Source organism: Antechinus flavipes, chromosome 5 (genome assembly GCF_016432865.1).
Source record: "Antechinus flavipes isolate AdamAnt ecotype Samford, QLD, Australia chromosome 5, AdamAnt_v2, whole genome shotgun sequence".
NCBI lineage: Eukaryota > Metazoa > Chordata > Mammalia > Dasyuromorphia > Dasyuridae > Antechinus > Antechinus flavipes.
The window spans coordinates 143,434,147-143,459,602 of record NC_067402.1 but is presented as its reverse complement, the minus strand read 5'-3'; the positions used below and the strand labels follow the sequence as shown (position 1 = coordinate 143,459,602).

At 35.7% G+C, this 25,456-nt stretch overlaps 1 protein-coding gene across 1 annotated transcript in view; it reads right to left on the bottom strand.

The window, feature by feature from the left end:
* The window catches only part of SYPL1 (synaptophysin like 1), a 28,602-nt gene extending 5,242 nt beyond the window's left edge, over positions 1-23,360 (bottom strand). Inside the window, exons 1-4 of the mRNA XM_052000686.1 lie at positions 23,258-23,360; positions 22,915-22,986; positions 1,901-2,019; positions 890-1,094 (exon numbers count right to left, since the gene is read on the bottom strand). Of these exons, the coding sequence (XP_051856646.1) occupies positions 890-1,094; positions 1,901-2,019; positions 22,915-22,986; positions 23,258-23,311 (450 nt within the window). The 5' untranslated portion in view covers positions 23,312-23,360. The remainder of the gene's footprint in view (positions 1-889; positions 1,095-1,900; positions 2,020-22,914; positions 22,987-23,257) is intronic.
* Positions 23,361-25,456: the final 2,096 nt, after the last annotated feature.

Sequence of the window (25,456 nt, the reverse complement as noted above, 5' to 3'; positions counted from 1 at the left end):
AAAAGCACTAATATCTGACTTAAAACTAATTCCTAATTTTGTTTTACTTGTGCTAGTGTTTATTAAGGTTTTTCTCTTTCTATCTTTGGTGTTTTAGCTTCCTTTTGTCTATGCTATGGTAGGCATTTTATAAGATCTAATCTCTGTAGTAAGCAGTTGCCCTTTTTGCCCCTCTATGGGGCACGTAGACTGTCTCCTTTACGAATCACGATATTTTGTGGAAGTTAAAGATACCATGCAAAAACCAACAATCTTCAATACTGGATGCCATGGTTTTATGAACATACCAAAAAATTCTAATTTATGAAGGGCAAATTATAGATATTCTACATATGGGAGAGATCTACCTAGTTTGCTATTAGGAAGATAATAATTTTACTATCTCCAGTCTCAGTTGTGGAATCTACTTTTGGGGCTATAGAATTAGTTTTTTGGTCATGCTGCCAAGTCAAATCCAAATACTTTTGTAGCATCACAAACTCAGAAATATTTATGGATATTATATTAAAAATGTCTGGTAAGACTCAAAAGTTGGGAATTCAAAAATAGATTGCCTATTTTTTCTACCCAATAGACTATTATTTAAAATAAAAGAACTAAAATCTCTTCCTTTGGAACTCAATTATGTTTGCTGCACAGAAAGCTGTTCAAAATATTAAGCGTGATCTGGTTACAACATAATGCAGTCTGACCTGCTGGAATTTTTGTATTGAAAAATTTAAGCTAAATATACATCAGAGTTTGACTTATACTCCACGATATTTATAAAACAGGAGTCTTAAATATTCCATAAATGAGAACCTGCATTTCAAGGCAGATAAACACATTTAGCAAAAATTTTTTTATTTTTCTCTAAAAAGAAAATAATATTAATGTGAAAATAACTTACGATAAGAGGAATTTTTCGACTATCCCGATATCGGTTCATATAACCAATATAAAGAACAAGTGCACCAATGCAGTATAGGAAGACCAAAACTGCAAATGTAACATAGAACTGGGCAGAAGAAGAGAAATCTCCTATAAGAACATAATCGTTCCAAGTTTTATTACAGAAAGAGTCATGAGTTGCATGAAGTGAAACCTGATTCAACCTAAAAACAAAACAAAAAAATCATTTAAAAATAATTAGATTCATGTTCATTCATTGTGGGGGTGGGGGAGGGGGGAAGGAGAGGGAAGAGAAAGGCTTTAAACACATTTTAATAGGAAGATGTGAAGACAAGAAAAATGCAGGCACACATTCAGGTAACAGCCCAAGCACATTGTTTGAATATATGCATTAATGTTTAATCTAATTCACATCACAGGAACACAAAATGCTAAAGCTAAAAGGAACCTTAAAAATTATCTAATTCAGTCTTATAAACTTTACAGAAGAAGGTTCACAGAGGGGTGTGACTTGCCCAAAGATAGTCGATGGCAAGGCTGGAACTAAAATTCAGCTCTCCTAGTTCCTAGACTAGTATTCTTTCTTCACCAGAGTACCAGGTAGACAATTAAAAAAAAATGTTTTTATATGTGACATAGTGAAATAAAATTAGTTGGTAAAAATTATTTCGTTTAATTAAAGATATACAAGGGAAAGAAATATAGTTTATTTCATACTAATGATAATAAGTTCTGTAATTTATTCTTTTGGGAAAACTTGTTTTTAATTTGTTCACTTAAAATGACTTTAATTTCCCAAAGTAAAAAGAATATTACTTTTGAATCTCAAAGGCATTATAAAGAGCTAGTAGGTATTAGACACCATACATATAAACACAAAAATGAAGCAAATTTGTAACTGAAAATCTTATTGTAGTAACATAACCGGCTCCACCTCCCCACCACAGGTAGCAAAATATTTTTAAAGAAAATTGAAGAGGAAGAAGAGAGAATGGATAAACACACTTACCTGAAAGGATAGGCAAAGGCAGCTGCAACTGTCTCATTTTTAGAACCCTGACAGGAAACCAGGAAACTTGTTTTGCCTTTAAACCCTCCACAAGTGGCAAAAGAGAAAATGGAAGCTACCTACATGAAATAGGACAAAACAAAGAGTTTATTCTTTTAACCTTGAAATCTTAATTATCAGAATAATGGACTAAAAAATTTTTTTTGATTTGGATATGATTATGTCTTGTCATTTCCTAGTTGTGTGACTGAACAAGTCACTTAACCTTTCCTAAATCTAAGTTTCATCATATATAAATTGGACATAGTACATGTACCTATATCAATATAAGTCATGAAGAAAGTCTTTAAAAATTAAGTGACTGGGAACTAGAGGAAATAGAGTGCTTTTACGAGGTTTAAAATGCATATAAGAATTCCCAAATATGAAAAATACTGCAAACACATTTTAAATCCAACTATCAATACAGTAATCTTTCACAATATTTTCAATTAACAGTATGCAGAGAGGTGACTCATCTAAACATTTTGTTAAGTCATAATAAAATTACATGAAAGGTTAAATCACAGGATCATAGAAATATAAAGCTGCACGGAAGAGGAAATGGAAGTAATTTGCCCAAGGTCACCCAATAAGTAGTAGAATAAGGTCTCCTTGTCTCCAAATTCAGCAATCTTTCCACTGCACCATACTGATTCAAAAGCAATATTGCAATAGCAATCTCCCTTAACATTCTCCTTGGATGCCTCATTCTGGTATGGAAGTGAGGTGAGTGAAGAGCATGCCAGTGAGGCACAAACTCTGGGCTGTCCTACTTGGCCTTTCATAACCTAGACCTTGCCGACCTTTTCTATTCTTCTTACACCTTGCTCCCCACTGTTAACTCTTTAATCCAGTGATTGAACTGGCTGTTCTTTGAATCTGTATATCTCAACTCTGGGCAATTTTTTCTGGTATCCCCCCCTCCATGACTGCAAGGTGCTCATTTGGTTTACTGACTGATTTAAGTCCCAGCTACTATGCCTTCTATAGGAAGTGTTTCCCAACCCCTCCTAATTCTGTTGCCTTCTCTCTCAATTATTTCTTATTTATCTGGCAGACAGCTAGTTTGCTTGTCATCTTTTCCTCCCCCCACTTATAAGCTCCTTGAGCTTGTGGATGATTCTCTTTTGCCTCTTCTTGTATCACAAATTCTTTCATACAGTGTGTCTGGTGTGCAGTAGATATTTAATAATGGTTTATAATGTATATAATTAGACTGTATATGTATATGGACATATACATGGACATGACAGGAGCACAGTAATCTACTATGTATAGTTGAGTCACAGACTTTAGCACAATAATGGTTTCCACCAAAAGATATGTTTTTTGCTACAAATCAAAAAACCATATAGTAAAACTGGAAAGGCAAATTATTTGTGTCTACACATATATAGTAACATATGCAGAATAAATCACAGGTCTTTTAAAGTTATAACAATAATATAAAAAGAGTAACATATACAGAATAAATCACAGATCTTTTAAAGTTATAGCAATAATATAAAAGGGTAGAGTAAGCAACAAGCTAAGGTATGGTGCTGAGATTACAAGAAATAAGAGTTCCTCTTGTCATTCAGTGGCTTACTATTCAATTTGTGAGTTAAGACATATACATTAATTATACACATATATGTAAAACAAATGTACATATACATGGTAACATATTTCAAATGATTAGCAGGCCAGTGCTCTCCAGACTGCTGTGATCATGTATCTCCAATACACGTAATTATCTATAAACCATACAGTACATATACAGTCTAATTATGTACATTATAAAATTTTAAAACAAACTTAAAAAAAAAAAGATGAAATAATGTTGTTTTTGATTCTAGGGTGAAGAAGGAACTCATGAAACTTCATGAGTAGAGAAGCAGACCTGTGGTGGAGCAAAGTTAATGCATTAGCTGTGGGAAGAGTGGACTGGAAAGGGAAGAGAACTGAGAAAAGAGATTATTCAAAGTCTTGAACTAAGGGGAGAACTGTGTGAGATGATGGAAGGGAACAAAAAGGTAACAAGAGATGCTTGGAAGTAGAAATTATAAGATTTGGCAACCAAGGCAGTATGTAGAGGGAAAGAAAAGTGATGAATCAAGGAAAATGGTACCCTTGACAGTAATACAGGTAGATAGAGGAGAGAGGTGAAGGTGGTAAATTTTATTTTGGAAATGTTGAGTTAGAGATGTTTGCAAGATATATAGTTTGAAACATATAATATAGTTTTTAATGTAAAAAGAAAAGTGGATACAGGATGCAAAAGAAATCCATGACATTAAATCAGGAAAGAACATAATCACCATGAAGCAGTGAGAGCCCAGCTGAAATCAGGTAACACAAACCTATAATAGGCCCACTGGCACAAGGGCACAACTTCTTCTACCAATAGATAGTTTATAGCTATATAGGGAATTGGAAATATATAGGGAATTGATCAAAATAAATAAGATTGAGATTCATTCCCCAATAGGTAAATGATCAAAAGATGGAAACAAATTCATTTCTCAGGTAGAAATCAACATCAAATGGAAAAAAATGCTCCAAATCACATATATATATATATGCTGTACATATCTCTTCTGACCCAATAATACCACTATTATAGCACACATGTCCAAAAGAACTTTTAATTGTAAACACGTAGATGTCCACATTAATGCAATATTTGGTGGACCTGTGAACTGGTCCGGATATTCTGAAAAGCAATTTGGAACTATGCTCCCAAAAGTTATTAAACTGTACAGAACCTCTAACCCAGTGATACACTGCTAGGTATATAACCCAAAGAAATAAAAGAGGAAAAGGACTAAATGAAGTAAAAATATTTGCAGAAGAAAGTTATAGTACATGAATGTGAAGGAATATTTCTCTGTCCTAAAAAATGACTTGGGCGAATAGTTTTAGAGAAACCTAGCAAAAAAGGCAAACAATTCTGAAAGACTTAAGAACTTTTATCAATGCAGTGACCAACTACTATTCCAGAAGGCTTACAATGCAACAATGCTACTCAATTCCTTTCAAAGTTTATGGACATACTTTTTTTGGAGATGGCCAATATAGGAATTGGTTCTGCTTGATGGGTATTATTTGTTATAATAGTTCTGGTTTTCTCTTTTCCCAGTAGAAGAGGTAGAGAAGGAAATAAATGCTAACTGGGATATGGGTGCTGGGGGATAGGGAAGGGAAGGTTAAGTGTCTTATAATTGGGGAACTCAACTTGTATGTCACCCCTCTCTACTCCCCCCCAGCAATAAAAACTATACAAACGACTACGTACGAGAAAGATCATCTCAAATGTTACTGGGTAGGGGAAGTGATGCAATAAACCAGGAAATGCTTCTTGAAGAAAGTAGACTAAAAGCCCAATCTTGAAGGAAACCAGGAGACAGAGGTGGTGATAGTGAGAAAGAAAGCATTCCCCAGATGGAGGCCAGTCAGTCATCACGTGTTGCTGGATTATAAAGTAGTTCAAGGACAAGCACAGTGCTAGGAGAAAATGCTGAGCCCTGGAGTCAGGAAGACATCTTTCCGAGTTCACATTGGGCCTCAGACATTTACTAGCTGTGTGATTCTGAACAAGTCACTTTTTGCATCAGTTCCTTATCTGTAAAATGATCTGGAGAAGAAAATGGCAAACTGCCACATTATCTTTGTCAAGAAAACATCAAAAGAAGCCACAAAGTATTAGATAAGACTGAAAAAATGACTGACCAACAGAAAGAAAAGAAATGTAAGATTATATTTGTTCTTGTGAGGTCAAAGGGAGACAGTGGAGTTTATTTATGGAGTTCTATACCACTAAGTATATAAATTGCCCTTCAAGGAATTTCCTAGAGCTCTGTGGAAGAAGGCTCGATTGATATCCCTGCCTCAGATCTCTTCACCAATCACCAATTGCCTCAATTGTCTAAGACAAAGGTAATGAAAGTGTTGGAGAGGAGGGCAAGTACATGAGAAATGTTTATGAAGGTTGAAATGACAAGACATCAATAGACTAAGGGGAATGTGAGAGGATTTAAGGATTACATGTAAAGTGAAATGAGCAGAACTATTTATAAGTTATCTACAACACTAGAAATGAAAATTTTTAAAGATTTAAGACCTTGAGCAAAAAATCTTAGTAAATCATGATTCAAAGACAGATGAAAAAGCCTACCTCCTAAAACTCAATGGACTGTAGGTACAAAATGAGACTTTAGTTGTAAACTAATATAGATTTGTTGTGCTTAACAATGTAAGGAGAAGGGAAGAACTCTAATATTTTTTTTTGAAGCAAGAAAAAGGATTGTCAATGAAACATTTAAAAAAATACACAGAAGAAAGAAGGAAGTTGAGGGGAATAAACTGACAGGCAAGACAATGTTGGCACTATATATGTCAAACATCAGAGATAATAGATGGGAAAGAGATCAAATGAGTAAATAGAAGAGCAGGCACAGGTTAAGATTTCTCTGAGAATAGAACAGAGAGAAAAAAATGGGAGATGAGTCAAAGAATTTGGAACAAAGAACTTGTTTTCAAGGAATATGCTTTGTAAATTTATCACCTGTATTAAATCAAAATTTATCAATAATAAGATAAAACTTTAAAAATTGGATATGATGTACAGTCTAAAGAAAATTAGTACCCTTATGAATAGAAGTAGAGCAGAGATATATATCACAAGAATTGAAAAGTTTGCTAGATAGATAGTTTGGGGTCCTTTAACTAGGTAACATGCATATAAGAAGGCAAAGATTAGTTGAGAAGAAAAACTAACTTAGAAGAAAGCCAAAGCCAGTAGATTATAGAGATAAAGATGAGACACAAAGGAAGATGAAAAGGAAGGGTTTGGAAAGCCTATCAAGATATGAAAGAAGCATCACCACTGTGTGTTAAAATATCTTGGGTTTGTTAAGATGGGTAGTATGTTAATTAGACATTTAAGATAAAGAGACTTTGTTAACAATTAGGGAGAAGGTATTCCAGAGGGCATAAAGGAATAGGGCAAAGGAGAGAGGGACTGAAGGAATAGGTTGAATTTGAATTGGCATGAAATTTAAAATTTATATTAGGCTAATGGCAAAAAATAAAGTTCTTTTTTTAGAAGGAATGTGTGTTAATGTTATGTTTGTATTATTTTGCTTTTAAATTTTCTAGCATTTTTAGTCCAAAATTGTTTTAAATGAATATTTCCAAATTAAGCAACTGTTCTGTTTCTAACACTATTAGAAATATATTACAAATTCTAGAATGTGAATACTATTGCACTGTCAAACTGAAATGGTGTGTTGGTTAGTTGTGAACTATTGAACTATTTCTCCCGCCCCCCCCAACTTTTTTTCTTTCTTATAAATAGAGTGACATTTAGAGGGTGGGGTGGAGTTATGTGGGAACATGAGGTGGTATTTTTGAAAAAGAATAATAAAAATTGTTTTAAAAAGTATGTTTTACTTCTCTAATTGTTTTTCCTGAAAAAAATTAACAGATTTTAAATCCACTCATACATACACTCTTCTCCTTTATTCAGCCAGAAATTATTTAATATTCATTATATGCCATGCACTATGAAAGGATTAAAGGCAGCTACAATCAAGCAACTCTAATTTGTCAGGAAGAGAAAACTAACATACACATTAAAAAGTACAAGTCACACAAATCCTGTTCTTAATAGTAACCTAAAATCCTGCTTAAATATCTCCCTTGTGGCACAAAAGCTGGTCCAAAGTTCTCAGACTATACCACCAGTTCACAAGATATAGCAAGAACTTATTACCAAGGGGAAAGTTTTGCACATAATCCCCAGGAATAAACTATCCCTTCTGTATGAAGGTTAAACATAAATTCTCATAGCTAGTGGAGGGCAACTACTACATGAAACAAGGCAATCCATAAAACAAAGGAAACCGCTTACAATCTATATGCTCCTGACTTTATTCCATCCCTGCTTCCTTTAAATCTTGCCTGGCAATGGGGTCACCCACTATTTCTCAGTTATCTCCACAACAAGCTTCCCTGCTCTCCAGCTCAGGTTTTCATTCAATGTGATATAGACCTCTGATCCATGAACATTAACTTTATTTTTCTAGTTGTCTGGAATATAACTTTCTATCTCTGTACCATGTTTTATCTTTCCTTTTCCTCAACTCTAAGAATATTTCTGGATAGGTTCAAGGCCTGCCGTTTGCCTTTCTTTGTATCCCTATTGCTTAGGACACTGCCTAGCACATAATAAGTGCTTAATAAACACTATATGACTAATTCTGATTACCCATTCTCGGATTTCCTATTCAAAAACATCCTTCTTTAGTCTAATTCCCTTTTAAGTATTGGCAAGATGAGTTCTCTACCATCTTCTTTGCCGATCAACAAAAATTATTTAATTCCCCAGGTTTTTTTTGTGGTGTCAAGGAATAGGAAATTGAAGGGATGCCCAGCAATTCGGGAATGGCTGAATAACGTAGTTTATTAATGTAATGGAATACTACTATTCTACAAGAAATGATGATAAGATTTAAAAAACCTGGAAAGACTTAATGAACTGATGCAGAGTGAAGTGAGCAGGACCAGGAGAACACTGTGCACACTAAGGGCAAGATTATGTGATGATCAACTAAGGCAGATTTAGCTCTTCTCAGAAATACAGTGATCCAAAACAATTCAAATATACTTGTGATGGAAAATGTCATCCATATCCAAGAAAAGAACTATGGAGATTGAATGAAGATCAAATCATACTAGTTTCACTTTTTAATTTTTTTCTTTCTCATGGTTTTCCACTTTTATCCTGACTTTTCTTTCACATCATGGCTAATGTGGAAATAGATTTAAAATGATTATACATTGTATAACCTATATTAGATTGTTTGATGCCTTAAGGAGTGGGGGAAGTGAGAGGGAGGAAACATATTTGGAACTCAAAATCTTACAAAAATGAATGCTGAAAATTATCTTTACATATAATTGTAAAAAATGCTATTCATTCAATTGGAAAAAATGCTATTAAGTGGAAATAAGACAAATCCTTAGCTCTTTCCTATCTAATGTCAAATACTCTCAACCCCATCATCTTGAAGCTCTTTCTTCCTTTCAAAACTGCTAAACATGCACAAAAAGTTGCCCACAGTCAATTTTCACTGCCTTGCCAGTTAGTCCAATGATCTGGATTCTGTTCCTACTATTACAATGAAACTGTTTTTTCTTTTTAACTCCAACCTGAAATTCCAATTACCTGCTGTATACATCAAACAAATGTTCCACTACAATCTCAAATTCAACATAACCAAAACCCACAGCATTGACTCTAAATTATGTTCCTCTTTCTGTCCATCATACCATTATTCTTTTGGCCAACCAGTAGCAAAATCACAATCATCTGATTCTTCGCCCTCTTTCACATGCCATACTTAGTTAATTATTACATTTTAATAATTTAGTCTATATACTATTTTCTATATATACTATATACATTTTAATTAAATACTATTTGCATTATTTCATATTTCTTACCATCATCACTATTCAGGACTTCATTACCTCTCACCTATAATACTGTATCTTTCTAATTATGGGACTGCCTTAATTAATAATGGGATAGTATACAGAGACAAGTGCAGACCCTCAAATGATTTTGGACTCTGAGCATTTTATACTAGCATTTTACTACCCATGCAGAAATCTATAAGTGCCTACTAACAACACAGAAGACTGCTTTTGGGGGAAGATGAGAAAATAATAGAAGATTTACTGTATATAACTTTATATGATCAACCAACGGATACATATGACTGTAATCTATGTAAATTGTCTATCAATACCTAATATAATTTATAAAGGTTAAAAAAAATAACCAGATAGAATGGTAATAAACTATAAAAATCCCCCTCTCTCTTGGCAAAGTAGCTCTAAATGGCAAATTATTATCTGGCTTAAATAAAAAAAAAAAAAAAAAAAAAAAAAGGCAAGCTAAAAGAGTGAAAACATCCAAATATTCAGTGGAAGGTGTTAAGTGAATGGGAGAGATACTTCCTAAATGCTGAAAGAGGAAAGGGGAGAGAATAAAATGGAAAGAGACATGGTTTCTAAGCTAGAGTATAAAAGTTCAAATCCTTTCATTGTTTAGTCATTTCAGTCATGGGGGTTTTCTTCCCACAGGTACAAAGTGGTTTGCCATTTCCTTCTCCAGCTCACTTTCAGATGAAAAACTGAGCCAAAAAGGGAAAAGTGATTTGCCTATTAAGTGTCTGTGGTCATATCTGAATTCAAAATCCTCTCTCTGATAATTACTACCTGTGTGACCTTGGACAGGTCATTTAAAATCTAAGAATACATTCCTATTTCCTAGCATTTTGTGTCCTGAGGAAAGGACTTTTGTAAATCTTAGATACAATATAAATAACCATTTTCATTTCAAAACTTCTAATCACTTCCTACACTAGCCCCCCCTTTTGACTGGACACCTGTCATTTCATTTCTATTATGATATGCCAGTAAAGAAACTTCCTTTTTACCAATTCAAGTCAGCCCTGCTCTGCAACTGAGTCTGACACAGTATTGGGAAAGTTACTGAAAAAGATTAAGTTGACTTGACCCAAGTTCCTTGAATTCTCTATATAATATAGAGACAAGAAGGCCAAGTATTCCTTAACTAAGGCTGGAATCCTATCACACCAAATTTCCTCTCCTTTTTTTTCTAATAACTCTCTTATTCCCTAATTCATAAACCTTAAATTCCTTAGCTTGAAATCAAAGTAATTCCAGGATCCAGCCACAGCCTAGCCTTTCCAGTTTTATCTCACACTGCTTCTTCTTCACATACTTTTTATCATAGCCAGACTTCAGTACTTATCGTTCCTTAAACACTTCCCTTGCTAAGTTTAAGAAATGCTGTGAGTCAAGGCAGAGTTAAAAATGCTGTCTTAACTCTTCATATTTCAGCCAGTTCATCCTAACTCAAATGCCACCACTTCTTTCAATCCTCTAATCATCCTGATTACTTTCCCCTCCCAAGTCAGAGGTGACAGTCTCTAGTGTTAAACTCTCCATCTCATGAACTTTCACTTAATTTGCATCACAATTTATTATTACATCTTTCTCATTCTTATTCTTCCCCATTGCAATGAAATTACTTGACAAAGGGACAGTGTCCTCCCCATTTTCATGGTTTGAATATAATATTCAATAAATATAAGTTCAATTTAATAGAATTCATTCTCCCAAGTTACACATTATTACACTCGAGTATAACTAGACACTCCCCCTTCAATGATGAAAGTTGTATTCAGCTCATCAGTCTGCCCATCCCCATTCTACACCAAGGTCCCCAAAAGGAGTCTACCTAATATGCTGGTAGTCACCATATTTATCAGTAGATCACTTTTAAAGATAAGTAACTAGGAAAAAAAAAAAAAAGAATACAAATACTCAAATAAACATTAAACTAGTACCTTCATTTAATTATATGTACTGTTAGGTTTTGTGAGATACAAAAAAATAAAATAAAATAAAATCATAAGATAAGGCCTCTATTAAAGAAAATTATGATCTAGTTTTCTCAACTAGGCATCAAAAGTTATACATAATCATATGATAGTCTTCATTAATAAGATGGCATATAGATTACCAAATGAGCACCAGATGTTGCAGAGTATTTATAAAGATTTACAAAGTACTTTCTCTACAAACTAGTAAGAGATATAACCGAATTGTCCCTATCCAAAGATGAAAACAAATATAGACATTCCTGGTCCATTACAGTTTGCAACTAAAAAGAGAAGATATTTACACAAATAGGAAAGGACAGAAGGACAAGAAAAGTACATTTGAATTAAGAGATAGTAGGCCTCTCCTGGATTGAGTACTTAGCTTGGAGTCCCTCCTTTCTCTCAGACTAGATTGAGCCCCCAAAGGTAAAAAATAAAACAAAACTTCTAAGGATTAACAATTATTTACTAAATTATGGATGGGATGAATTATGGAAACTGAGTGAGGAAACCAGAAATCACTGATAGTGTGATGAATTAGAACATTTTAAGGCAAAGGGAGAGAAGGGTTATAAGCAAGATACTCCTAGAAAGTTGAGGTGGGAGCATTAGGTCTTTTGGGGGGAATGGGAGGATCTGTAACAAGAGATCAGGGAAAAGGAAGCATCTGAGCTGAGCAAAAAGGAAAAGGATTTCAATAGGTGTCAATACAGAAGAAGTCCAGTCCATCATTTTGGAATGGAATGGAAAATGGACTCCAAATGCAAGTGAAATCAGTTCACATTTGTTTGTTTTCTGACATTGCTTAAGAAGAATAAAATAAAACAGTATGGAAAAACACTCTGTGGAAGGCCAAAGTCCTTGTTCAGGTGAAGTGATTAGTATTTTTCCAAGTAATATCTCAACTGCTAAAAGGATGTTTGAGCTGGAGAATATACATAAGAAATATTTTTTGTGATTGTATGAAGATTATGGGAAGGAGAGACAATTCAGGAGACAATTATAATCATCCAGACAAGAAATCAAAGCCCAAACTAGGATGTTAATTGTGAATGGAGTAAATAGATTTAAGCACAAAGACTAATGATTCTAAAAAGGTCTACAAAAGAGTGAGGAATGTTACAGAAAAAGGGATGGAAACTAATAACATGCATTTGCATTAGTTATTAGGGTTTCAAGATGCAAAATAAATTTCCAGATTTTAAAATCTATTATTAGCCTCAAATGATAATTTATATAAAATTCTTCAGAGATTTCTTTAAAACACCTAGGAAATGCAATATAATTCTCTCCTTCCACATCACCAGGGTTAAGGGTGGTGACCCCTGGATCTAGAAAATCATGTAAAAATTTTTGGCCCTCTACCAGAGAAGTTTTAAATATTATAGTAAAAGATAAACTATGTTGATATATAATACTATACATATGTTTTAATGTATTTCTGAGTTCCTAAACTTTTTCTCTGTCTGCTGGCCTTCCTGTATTGTCTGCAGCTTCTGCAAAACTCCCCACAAATTCCCATTTAATTTCTTATGCTGACCCATAATATAGAAACTGCAATGGGGAAAATTGAAATGTATAAAGAACCTATAGAAAGATTTTTTTTTATTTATGTCATACTGGACATAAATGTGAACTTGGAGAGAAAATGATAGCAGTTTCTTTGGCTTTATATGTATATTTAACAATATCAATGACAAATAAAGGCATGGATTTCGTACTTTTCAAATTTTCAGAATACAATGCTAAAGATAGCTAACATACTGATTATATAATCAAGATCCCAAAGATCTCCACAAACCAGAACATTAAAAAAAAAAGTCAAGCAAGATTAACTGAAACTACTGAAAAAATGTAAAGTTGTACTCTAGTGCTTTTTTTGTGGCAGCAGTTACCCTAGAACTAGATTCTCAAGGAAGCACAGGCTGTGAAAAACAAAGTTGAAAGGGCAATGATTTCTGTCTGTTTTTGGAGAAAACCCAGTTTCTCCAAATTAACTGAAACCCAGTTAATTCACAAAGAGGCTTATCACATTAGAATATCCAGTAAGTAGGTGAATTCCTTAGCCATGGCAATGCATTTAAATAAATATGAAATATCCGTAGGTCCTATAGTAGTACCCTTTCCTGAATCTACAATGACAATGTAGAATATAAAGTGTGCTAAGTAGTAGTTTTAGAATATTAACAGTTGATAGGCACATAAACATGGGATCTTTGTTCAGTGATATATGGACATACCACAGAAAGAACAGAACCATCAATGTGGGTATTTTCACTATAAATGGAACCAGAAGACAAATGAAGTTACTAAAATATCAAAAGATAGTTCACTAGTTCTCCTCAGGGCAAATAAAGGAGATAGCATTTAGTTTCAGAAATATTTCATAGGTGTAAGGACTCATATCACCTTGTAGAGATAAGCAATGCATTTAGACAAGAAATTTTATGAAGAATTCTAAATTAAATCCATTTATATATGTGTGCATATACACACTTTAATTATCAATGACATAAAAATAATCACGAGGTAGGGTCAACAAAATTGATAGACCCTCCCCCCTCAAAAAAAAAAAAAAATGCAAGGTTACCCTTGAAGAGAAAAGATGTCAAATGCAGTTATAGACTGCAAAGGACTGACATTACCAGATAAAAACAGATGCAGATTAAGAGTAATGGAGCAATATTTAACAAACCAAATATGCAATAAAATAAGGATAAATAAATATGTGGTTTTCTAAGACTGCAGGGATCTTACATTCGCTTTAGCGACTTATTTCTCTTTTGGATTGATACTTAGCTGAAGCAGTATAAAATTCAAAGCTAGCAAAACTCAAGTGCTAATCAAATTAAATATAATTGAGAAATATTTGACAAACAATTCAATATAGATAATGTTAATTCCAGATTTTCTAAATCAATATGGAGACCATCGAGAGCTATACTGTTATATAACACATAGAATTCCCTTGCCTAGTCCCCCACCATGGGTACTTTCATTAAGTGAACCAAAAGGCAACGGAAACAATATCATCAAAAATTAAACTGACTATAGTCTACATAGTTATCCCTTACAAATTGTGATTTTCCCTATCATAGCTTCAATATATCCTGAGTTGGCACAAAAAATTAAATGGGAATTTTGGGATGAGTTTTTCAGAAGTTACAGATGGCTAAATACTTAACCCAAATTTTACAATAAAGTACTGTCAACACCCCATAAAAGTAAAAAAAATTCAGACTTCTTCATTGATATAAAAGCTAAAAGCCAAAAATTTTGCACAAATTGTAGAGGCTTTGTGTATCTAACCACCCCCTCCCCAGCAACCTAGAATGAATAACTGTAATTAGAATATAGCTTTCACTGACAGGAGAACCATTCTCATATCACTATAACAGCTTCAGCCTGTTAGCACACACAAAATCATTATCAAATTAGATATGGATTAAGAACATAGTGTGTAATTCAGTCAACTCCAAATTTAAAAACTTAAAGAACTATTAGGGAGATTTAAAAATGGGAAATGGTCTTGTTTTTACTTTTTCATTTGTTGGATTGTTTATTCTATTCTCTCTTTTTAAAGCCTTTTATTTTCAAAACATATGCACAGGTAATTTTTCAACACTGATTCTTACACAGCCTTGAGTTCCAGATTTTACCCCTCTGCTAGATAGTAAGCAATCCAATATGTGTTATGCATATTAAAATGTTACATCCATTATGTGTAAACCTATTTATACAATTCTCTTGCTGCACAAGAAAAATCAGATCAAAAAGGACAGCAAATGAGTAAGAAAATGCAAGCTAACAACAAAAAGCAAGAATGTTATGTTGTGATTCACACTCAGTTCCCAGTCTCTCTGGGTGTGGCTGATTCTCTTCATCACAAGATCGTTGGAATTGGCATCAATCATCTCATTGTTGAAGAGGCTCGCTCATTAGAATTTCCCATGTGTAATGATTTCCTGTTTCTGCTCATTTCACTTAGAAATCAGTTCATCTAAGTCTCTCCAGACCTCTCTGAAATCATCCTGCTGATTGTTTCTTATAGAACTGTAATGGGCTGAGGCTCAAGTTGATGCACTGAGGTCCCAAGCATGTGAGGCTAAATAGTAATTGGACCATACTCTATTAATATATAAGCTTGGAGAAAGAATGGCCCCCGCCCACTCTTTGTGCAAGTCCTGATGTGTTGTATAGGAAATGACGATTTTGGTGGGTGGAGGAAGGGGAATGGAAAAGGAAAAGCAAGAGGAAGAGGAGAGTGCTGGCTGGCGTTTTGACACAGCTGCTCGCATTGCCATTGCGACAGCCTTTCAGCTCCTGTCTTTCCTCTGCTACCTGGCTTCCTGTCGCAGCTGCCCATATTGCGATCGCAATCTTTTTTCACTTCTTCACTTCAATAAAGATTGAAGATTTTCCCCTTAACCTGAATTCCTGACTCCGGCTGATTTTAAATACGTGGTCATTACATAGAACAATAATATTCCCTTAACATTCATATACCATACTTATTCAGCCATTCTCCAATTGATGGGCATTACTCAGTTTCCAGTTTCTTGCCACTACAAAAAGGGCACATGTGGGTCCTTTTCCCTTTTTTTTATGATCTTTAGGATACAGACCCAGTAAAGACACTGATGGATCAAAGTGTATGTACAGTGTGATACCTCTTTGAGTTTAGTTCCAAATTGTTCTCCAGAATGGCTGGATCTGTTTCACAATGTATTAATGTCCCAGTTGGAAATGGTTTTGTAAATAAACAACAACATACACTACCATCATTTCCTTAGGAAATTTATTATTAGTCAAAAATTGCTGTTCTTTTGGAGAATAGCTAAACAAGTTTCTGAGTATGAACATAATGGAATATTATGCCATTAGAAATGAAGAAATGGACAATTTCAGAGGAAGCTGGGAAAATCTCTATGAATTGATTCAAAGTGAACAAGGGCTAGGTGTAAAATTTATATATTAACATTATAGAAAAAAACTTTAGAACTCTGATCAATGCAATGTCCAAAACAAGTCACTTTCCTCTTAATATGAGGTAATGAATTTTAAGAAACATATTTTGGGACATGGTTAATAGGAAAATGTTTTGCTTTTCATTTTTTAGAATTTGCACAATGGGGATGAAGAGACATTAACGGGAGGTGAATAATAATTTAAAAATAATTTCTTGAAAACTTTTTGCCTTCAATTCAGTTTCCTGAATTTGTTGATAGAGGACCTAATAAGAATTTAGAAATAAAAGCTTTTTTAACGGAAACCTTCAACTATATTAACCAATGTAGTAAGGTATAACTTTTAAATTTGAAGAATATTATTCTGGCAGCAAAATATAGAATGGATTCAGAAAGACAACTGTGGAGACAAGAAGATCAATTCAGAAATTTCAGAAAATTTAGGTCCAAATGATTGAGGATATAGCTGTATTAGCAGTGGGAATGGAGGGTGATCCATAAAAGACATCTATTAAATACCTCTTGGTATTTGGTTCTGTACCAATGTTATAAATATGATCAATATAGAAAATTGCATCTAAAAATTGAGAATCCATGCAAGGAAATTCTTATTACATATCTACCTAATATGTTACATATTTTAAAAAACTTAATAATGCTATCTCAACTTTTCTTGAAACTAAATATATTTCCTTAGGGCAGAAGTTCTTAACCATTTTTTTTTCCTGTCATGGACCTACAGTCTAGTGAAGCCTATGTTTCAAAATGTTTTTAAATGCACAGAATACATAAAATTACAAAGAAAACCAAATGTTGAAATAGTTATCATAACTTTTTTTAAACATCAAGTTCCCTGTTCCCAGGTTAAGAACCTCTGCCGTTAGGTGTTTTAAGATACTCCCTAGTACACACACTCATTTTGTATTATGCTTCTTAAATTTACCCCTAAACTGAATTATCTAATATGATATAACAAAGATTTTGGCATTTGAAAAAGGTGAACTGCAATCAAATTCCCATCTTCTACACTAGCTGTGATATTGAAAAAAAACCCATTTATTCTGTTTCTGGATTTCCTCATTCAAAAATGGAGATACTTGTTTTACTACCCGTTTCATAATGTATTTATGATTAAATGAGAATGTATTGAGAGAACTCTGGAAACCTTAAAGCCCCAAGTAAATGTAAGCTATGATTATTTCACTTGAATTTCTGGATTAATAGTGACAATAGCAGTGCTAAAACATTAGCATTTATTATGCAAAATCTTCCAAGGGGCTTCTTCAAATGCTGTTGGCAATTTTCTTTCTAACCTGGTTTGTGTGTTTTTGTGTGGATACATATTTTTTTAAGTGATTTTTAATGTCAGACTAATAATAAGCTGGGTATATAGTACTAGTTTTTGTCACAATGCCCACAGATTTGCTTTATTTGTCCCCTATTTCCTGAGAGGATTTGGGAAGAACTATTGAAACTGGGACATACTATTTAGATGGGAGTTTAGTAGTTGTACAGCAGTCTATGAAATATGACATGGCAATTAACAATTATATTTTGAAGATGGTAATTTTGTATTTACTATTCCTGTCCAAAAGTGCCAATGATTCCTCAATTGCTATATCCAATGGCCTTCCTCAGGCACTCTTTTCTCTTTCTATTGTCTTTCATTTGGGAAAATCTGAGACTTGAGTTGTGTTTTCATTTATGATTTCTTCAAAGTATAGTGCTGAAAAAAAGTTGGTTTAAAATAAAATGATTCAAAGATGGGAATTTCTGGGTCAGCCCAATGTTTCCAACAGAACTACTTAACTAAGCCTTTAAATCCAAATCACTGGCTTTCATGACTAAAGAGAATCCCCAGTCTTCAGATTCTGAGGTTCAGAGTTTAGGAATCTAAGGCTAAGAATGAGTGTAAATAGCAATTGCTTTCAATACTGGCCAGCAAGTTTTCAGGGTCTTAAAAGATATTTTTTGTTATAGTAAATTAGGCTATCTTCAGTATCTAATCTTATCTAACCCTTGGTAATAGAATGGGTTTGGTCTTATGGGAGCTGAAACCTGGGAAAGACCTTAAATTACAAAGGCCAAGGTCATCCACTACATTTCAGGCCAAGGCCAGTAGTCCTGAATTTCGTCTGGTCACTGGACTTCCATGACTAGAGATGGGAGTGAGAATGAAGATTACATAGCTCTATCTCACTTAAAACCAATTCATTGGCAAGTCAAGGAAACATCTTAAAGATGTCACTGGTCCTCTTTGAGAACAAAGACAAGCAATAAACTCAAACTATGGGGATTGAATTAGATGACTTCCACTTAAAAAAAAATCTTTACACCTCTAAATCTAAGATCTTATTATCTAATTAGCAAGAAAAAGATTTAGAAAATACCTCAGCAGAAATGTTTTTGAAATATAATAACTGGTTTTTAATAAAAACTGAATTCACACATATATTCAGTAAATAAAACTCCCTAGCATTTCTGGGACCCAAAGTCATTATAAACATTTCCATATTCTTTTAACATATTACAAATAAATTATGAGATTGTCCCCAAAGACTGCAGGTTTTTTTTTTTTTAACTACTAAAGCTTTATAACCTGTCTTATAGTCTTAATTTTAAAAAATGAAAATAGAAAAGCACAGCATTTAATTATTACTATGGGAAAATCTACCCATTCCTAGTTATCAAAAATAAAGGCTAAAAATCACAATTCCAACTTTTATTTCTGAGGGGGAAGATTTCAAATGTCAATGGTCAGTTACAATGGTCTGAGTCTAAGCTATCTAAAAGCAAATTTCCACCTTTTTTCAGTTCTTTGTGCACCTCCTTTTTCCCAGCTGTCTAAAAATCTAATTAAATTTTGCACTTAAAATACAAAAGATATTTAATATTTCAATCTATTTTTATATACTAACTCAAAAGCTGGATCCTATTCTAGACAACTGTCTTTTAGAAAATAAAAATAGTACAACTGTTTCCAAATCCCAAATCTATGAAGAGGCAAGTCTGGGAGTTTTATATTAAAATGATCCTAATTTTAAAATTGGCTAATTATGCAAAATAGTTAGAAATCTTATTTTCAATCTGATAAAAAGACTAGGAAGCTGTATAAAAAAGTGTCTTATGCTGAAATTTGGCCCTTCAAAAATTTGAGACACTGAACAAATTAAAATAATGCTCTTAAGGCTGCAAATATTTTTTGGAACACTAAATCATAGAATATCAGTGGTAGTTTATTGCCCATCTCCAAAAATATTTAACACATTTTAGTTTTATCATAACACAAGATGAAAAAACAAATAGGACTCCATTCACTTGTTATGATCTAATACCTTGTTTTAAGAGCTCACTTAACCTCTTCAAATTTCAGATTCCTAATTTGAAACATAGTGAAATATTATACATGCCTCATAGATATATGTTGCAAAGCACTACATAAATCTCAAAAACACCACACATTTTAAAAAAATATATGCACACATATATAAACATAGTTATTCATACTCATTATTCTAGAGATACTATAAAGTATAGCAAAATCTAACAAAGGGAGGTGGGTCAAGATAGGAAGTTGTATACTGTACTTGTTTAGACACAAAAGTTCTAGGTGCTTGGGATAAAGGAGTTGTATGACAGCTCAAATAAGAGTACTACTTCCGCATTAAGCTTAATAATAATATTCAACACTCTTGAAGGGTGTATGTGCAAAAAGGCTGCATTTATTACTTTGCAAGTGAAAGCACATCTTATCTCTCCCAAAGCAATAGGCATTGAAAGGGAGTGGCAAATAATTAAAACAGTGTATTAAATAATAAAAAAGCAGTCTTCCCATAAAAATTCAAACAGTTGTATTAAAATTCTTCTAAGGATTTCATCAACTTAAGTAACTTGAGAAAGATTGTTTCCACTGACAATATACAGCCAACCCAAAGCATACTTAAAGTAGCAGTCGAGTGGAGTAAGCTCAAAGAACCCAAATTTGAATCCTGGATTTGCCATTTATATCCTGAGTGACCTACACCAGGTCACAACTTCTTTGGGTCTCTTACTCCTCTCTTCCATAAAATTAGGGAGAGGGTGAGTTTGGATATGACTCTCCCCCACAGACACCCAGCACTTTCAAGCACTTATTTATATATGACCTTACTTACTACTGGTCCTACAATAAGTATTCTAAAATTGTTCATTTTACAAATTATAATGCATTTAAAACTTCTAGGATTCATGATTTTAGGAATTACTAAAAAGTTTAAGTACAAATAATAACAGCTGTTTCCTCATCTGTAAAACCTAGAAAGGATTTTCAGCAAACTGATTCTATTTAGTATAACTATTATTTGACAGAATAAGTTAATAAAAAAAAAAGGCAGTGTGGTATAATGAGAAAAACATCAAACTTGGAAGTCTGAAAGCATTCCTTCTAATATTAAAAATTAAATATGTAACCTTGGCCAAGTCATTTCATTTCTCTGGGTGTTTCCTCATCTGTAAAACGAAAAGAATTTGAAGAAAATCTGTAAGGTCCCTTTTAGCTTAAAAAAAAAAATGTACTGTAGTTTTTTTCTTATTTTACATTAGATAAGCCTTAACAATCTGTGAGGTTTTCCCTTTTTATTTTTGTTTCAAACGCTTCTTCCCTCCCTCTCCCCCCCAATCCAAAATCTGGGCTCAGTATTAAATACTAGGGGCAACTAAGTGGCCCCGCCCAGGACCTGGACCAATGGAGTTCAAAACCGACTTCACACCAGCTAGCAGCGTGACCTCGGGGCAAGTCACTTAACTTACAATCTCCACCGAACACCAAAAAGCCAAAGCGCTAACCACACAAGGTCAAAAGAAAGCCCAGCTCCCAAATGCTCAAATCTCGTTTTCAAACTTCCTGAAAAATTCACTTTCACTAGCCTTTATACTTAGTTTTTGTTTTGGAAAAAAGAAAAATAATTTAGTCGATTATTTTAAAACGGCAAACATCTGCAGGACCCTATGATCTTCCTATGTGGTTTCATAGACAAATAGCTTTTCCAAACCAGCACCGTTCTTAGTTATTTTAGAAGCCCAATGATAGCAAATCGTTCAACATAAACTCAAAACGATGTGTTTCTTGGCATAATTTTAGTTTTCCCAAACACTCACAAAAGCCTCAGATTAGGGGATAGTAGTGGCAGCACTTCTAAGTGCTTATCACCTTTGCCCAAAATAACAAATAATTGTTATTGTAAAAGTTATCTACACCACACTTATCCTACTAGTTACAAGAAGATGCTATCTTTAAATAGCCTAGAAAAAATCATCCTTCAAAGCACCCATTATTTCCAAATTTCTTTGGTGTTCAGCAATCTTCTTGGGTGTCAGGAAATTTACAACATCAAAACAGTACAGTCTAAAAAGTGAAAGCCGGAGAGTGTCCGAAAAGGCGGAAAAAAGCCGACTTCCATCGCTCCGATCGCTACAAATACATAAACACTATCGATCAGCTCATCTAAGTAGTAATATACCACAAGTCCTAGATTGGTGCCAAGCGGAAGCTTTAGCATAAAATCGCACTAAGACCAAACATTATTTCAAGTTTTAAGCTTTAATGGTTTAATACTGCACTATGACTTTTGGGGCACCCAGAATGATCCCCAAATTCTTAATGAAGTGCTTTATTAAATGCGGGGTGCATCTGTTAAAATACGAGGTATTTCAAAGTCTCAATGCAATAATTAAAAAAAAAAACCCGCCTGTTTAAAACATCGCCTCTATGAAAACTATTAAGACTTCACAAACAATGGAAAGTTAATGGGCTTGGTCACTTTTGTGTTTCCTTCACGAAATAATTTATTTCCAATGCTAGCTCGGCTTCTCGCTAGAGCGGCTCATCAAAAATAAGTAGTTTGGTTCCGCCCCCTCCCCCCAAACCGCCAAACTTTTAGGCGCTTAACAAGTTCTTCGGACCTTGAAGCAGGTTTCTTAAGCACGAGTTCTACCTGTATTCATAATTTCCGGGCGGTTGGGGAGTAGAGCGATTCGGGAATGGAAGTATAAAGGAGAGGGGCTTTCGGTTAGACCACGAAAGGTAGCATTCTCTTTCCCCTCCAAACGCCGCCCCCGCCCCGGCCCTCAGGTGAAGTTCTGGGGCTCGGGAGGGGAAGGTATGCGGGCAAGGAGGGCGCTCATCGGTGCGGGGCTCATGGGGCCGCGCTCAGGCGCCGCCACACAGCGCTGCCGCCTCGCGATCCCCTTTGACAGCCGCATCCGCCCTAGTCCCGGGGGCCCCGGAGGCCTTTTCCTGCTCCCCCCACCCCCAACCCCCGCCGCCTCCAGCTCAGCTCTGCAGCAGGGGCGGGGCACCGGCCGGGCCTGCCAGGCCAGACTTCGGCGGCCGAGGCCTCTCCACTCCGCCCCCACCCTCCTCCCCTAGGCCTCCAGAGCAGCAGGGTTGGGCCGGCGGGCCTTCTCCCCAGCCTCCCTCACTCCATCTCTCTCTCCCCGCCCGAGGTGGGGGGGCAGCAGATAGCGACCACCGGCTCCCGGGGCCGGGCCCACAGGTCCCACTCACCCACTGGAGAATCTTGATGAAGCCGAGTGGCTCCTTAAGCGGGTTGAAATTAATCTGGAGGCCCGACATCCTCTGAGGGAAGGAGGGAAAGAGGGCGAGAGTCAGGGCGGCCGGTCGGCGGGGGTCGGAGCCAGACCCAGGCGGCCCAGCGGTGTAGGGAAGGAAGGAGGGAGGGTCGGGCGGGCCGAGCGAGTCTCCGGGAGGCGGGGCAGGGCAGGGCGGGGACGCCCTGAGGTGGGGCCTGAGAGGCGGTTAAGCCGGGGCTAAACCCGGAGAGGAGGCGGGGCAAGGGCGGGGAGAAGGGAAGGGAAAGAGGAGGAACGGCTCCTCCTCGGCTCTGCACCTGGCCGAGCCGGCTGATCCTCTGGCGAACCCTATAACTCATATCCGAGGCCATCTTGAGTGTACTAACCCCCCCTCCCCCTCCCCGATCCTGCCCCCTAAACGAGCCGCCCGAACCGGGCTCCCGCCCCGGGTCCGCGCGCGCCCTGCTCTGCCTCCAGCGCCGCGCGCCCAGTACTCTCCCCTCTGGCGGCGCTGCGCGGCTCACAAAGGCCTGGCGGGGGCGGGGGCGCGCGGCGCGGGGGGGCGGGGGAGGAAAGGCATCGGAGTGGGGGAGGGGTGACACCTGTTCTCCCTAGTCTCGTAGGGGTTCCGTGCGTTCCGCCTAGCTGCTTAAGCTCCTCGGGAATAGGATCCCGGCCAGTTGACCGAGCGGCCACTGTGGGTGCAAACGTGCTTCCTGTGCGCCGACCTGCCCCTCCTGAGTTACACCGAACACGCGAACTCTGCCCTTCACTCTCCAACACCCATACATACACACGTGTCTTAAATCGGCGTGACCCTCCCCTCTATCTTCTGGGCTTAGTTAGGAGCGACCTGACTTCCATTTGTGTACCATATGTTTGGATTCCGATTTGCACATTTTAAAATTTTAAAATTAGAATCGTGTTAGGGCTGTGCTAAAGTAAGCATGGAAAATATTTGCTTCTAGTACAGTCCTCACCATATAATAGGTAAGCATTTATTAATCACCTATTATATGTGCTATATATTACATAGGTATTTAATAAATGCTCGTGGACAGATTGATTAAAAAACTCCCGAGTTGTGTCTAATGCATAAGTAATGAGCAAAACCTCGGGGTTAATCGTGGGTTTGGAGTGGGAAGGTCGTTTCAGTTCACGAGCCAGATTTACCAAAAAGAATAAATCTTTTAAAAAAGGAATTTGGTTCTAGAGCTTAGCATAGTACCTGACACATAGGAGATTAATAAATGCTTATGTAATGATCAACTTACATGATTATTTACTAGGTCGAAGTAGTCTATCCTTATATAGATATCCTGCATATAATAAGGGATAAGTTCCTTGAGGACAAGGACTACCTAAATTACCCCCCCCCCCAAAGCCTGCTTCCAATTTCTGTATACAATATATTTTTAATAAATGTGTTGTGTACAGAATTCTATTTAATTACTTTATCAAATATTGTAGGTGAGCACATTTGCTGTGTTGCAGCCATCCAATAACTTCTTGAAGTCTTCCGTGAATAAGGAACTCATACAATAAAAATAATTTAATTTCTTTTATGACAATCTTTTTATTTTTTCTATTTAACAACTACAGTAATTACAACAATTTTTTAGTCAATTCTCATTAGAGTTCATCTTTTTTAGATTTCATTTTTGAGTAATTTTATTTTTCCCAATTATACATAAAAACAATTTTAAAATTCTTTTAAATCAGTAAGAATATTTTTCTTTGTATAGAACTAGCACCTGTGTCCTTATCCATTGTTCCTAATTATAAGGATCCAAAAAAGATTCAAATACTAATTTGTCACTAATGCCCAGAGTTAGAAAAGAGGCAATAGGGAATGACAGGGTGCGGGGATTCATCCTGGGGGTGAGTTGACCCAAAAAGTAAGATCTTTTCTCACTTTGTCAGGAAAAATCTCTAAAAGTTTAGGGTAAGGCTGATGTGTAAGGTTTTCCTGAAGGAATCTGGTCATTTAAAAAAAACAAAAAACAAACAAACAAACAAAAAAAAAAAAACGTGGTATACAAAGTGGTTATCAAGTATAGAATATCTTTTTTTTCCATACACTATCAAGGAAATATATAAACCCAGAAGACTCATAAGTGCATATTAACATGCTTTAAAACAGCTATTCACAGCAGTTATGCCTTCTTGAAAGGTAAAGACAACTCAGTAGATTTGCTGAACAGATATTTAACCTTCACTTGGGATCTATATTATGTGAACTATTGAAGTTCCTTCAAGTTCAGGTTCCCTTCAAGTTCAGGATTATCTTAATCTAAGAGTAATTACAGGGGAATGCCTCCTGCTGGGCAGTAGGCACTGATTCAGCTACCTAAGAACTTTTCGTTGCTAAATTTTGAAATGTCTCAGGATTAGAGGGAAAGAAAAGAAAAGCAGAAGAGGCAGCTGGGAACTTAAATCCAGTCTCAACTCCTCTAGGTTACACATCTTCTTGCTGCAATATGACAAGCATTGCTAGTGGAAGAGGAGGTGGTGGG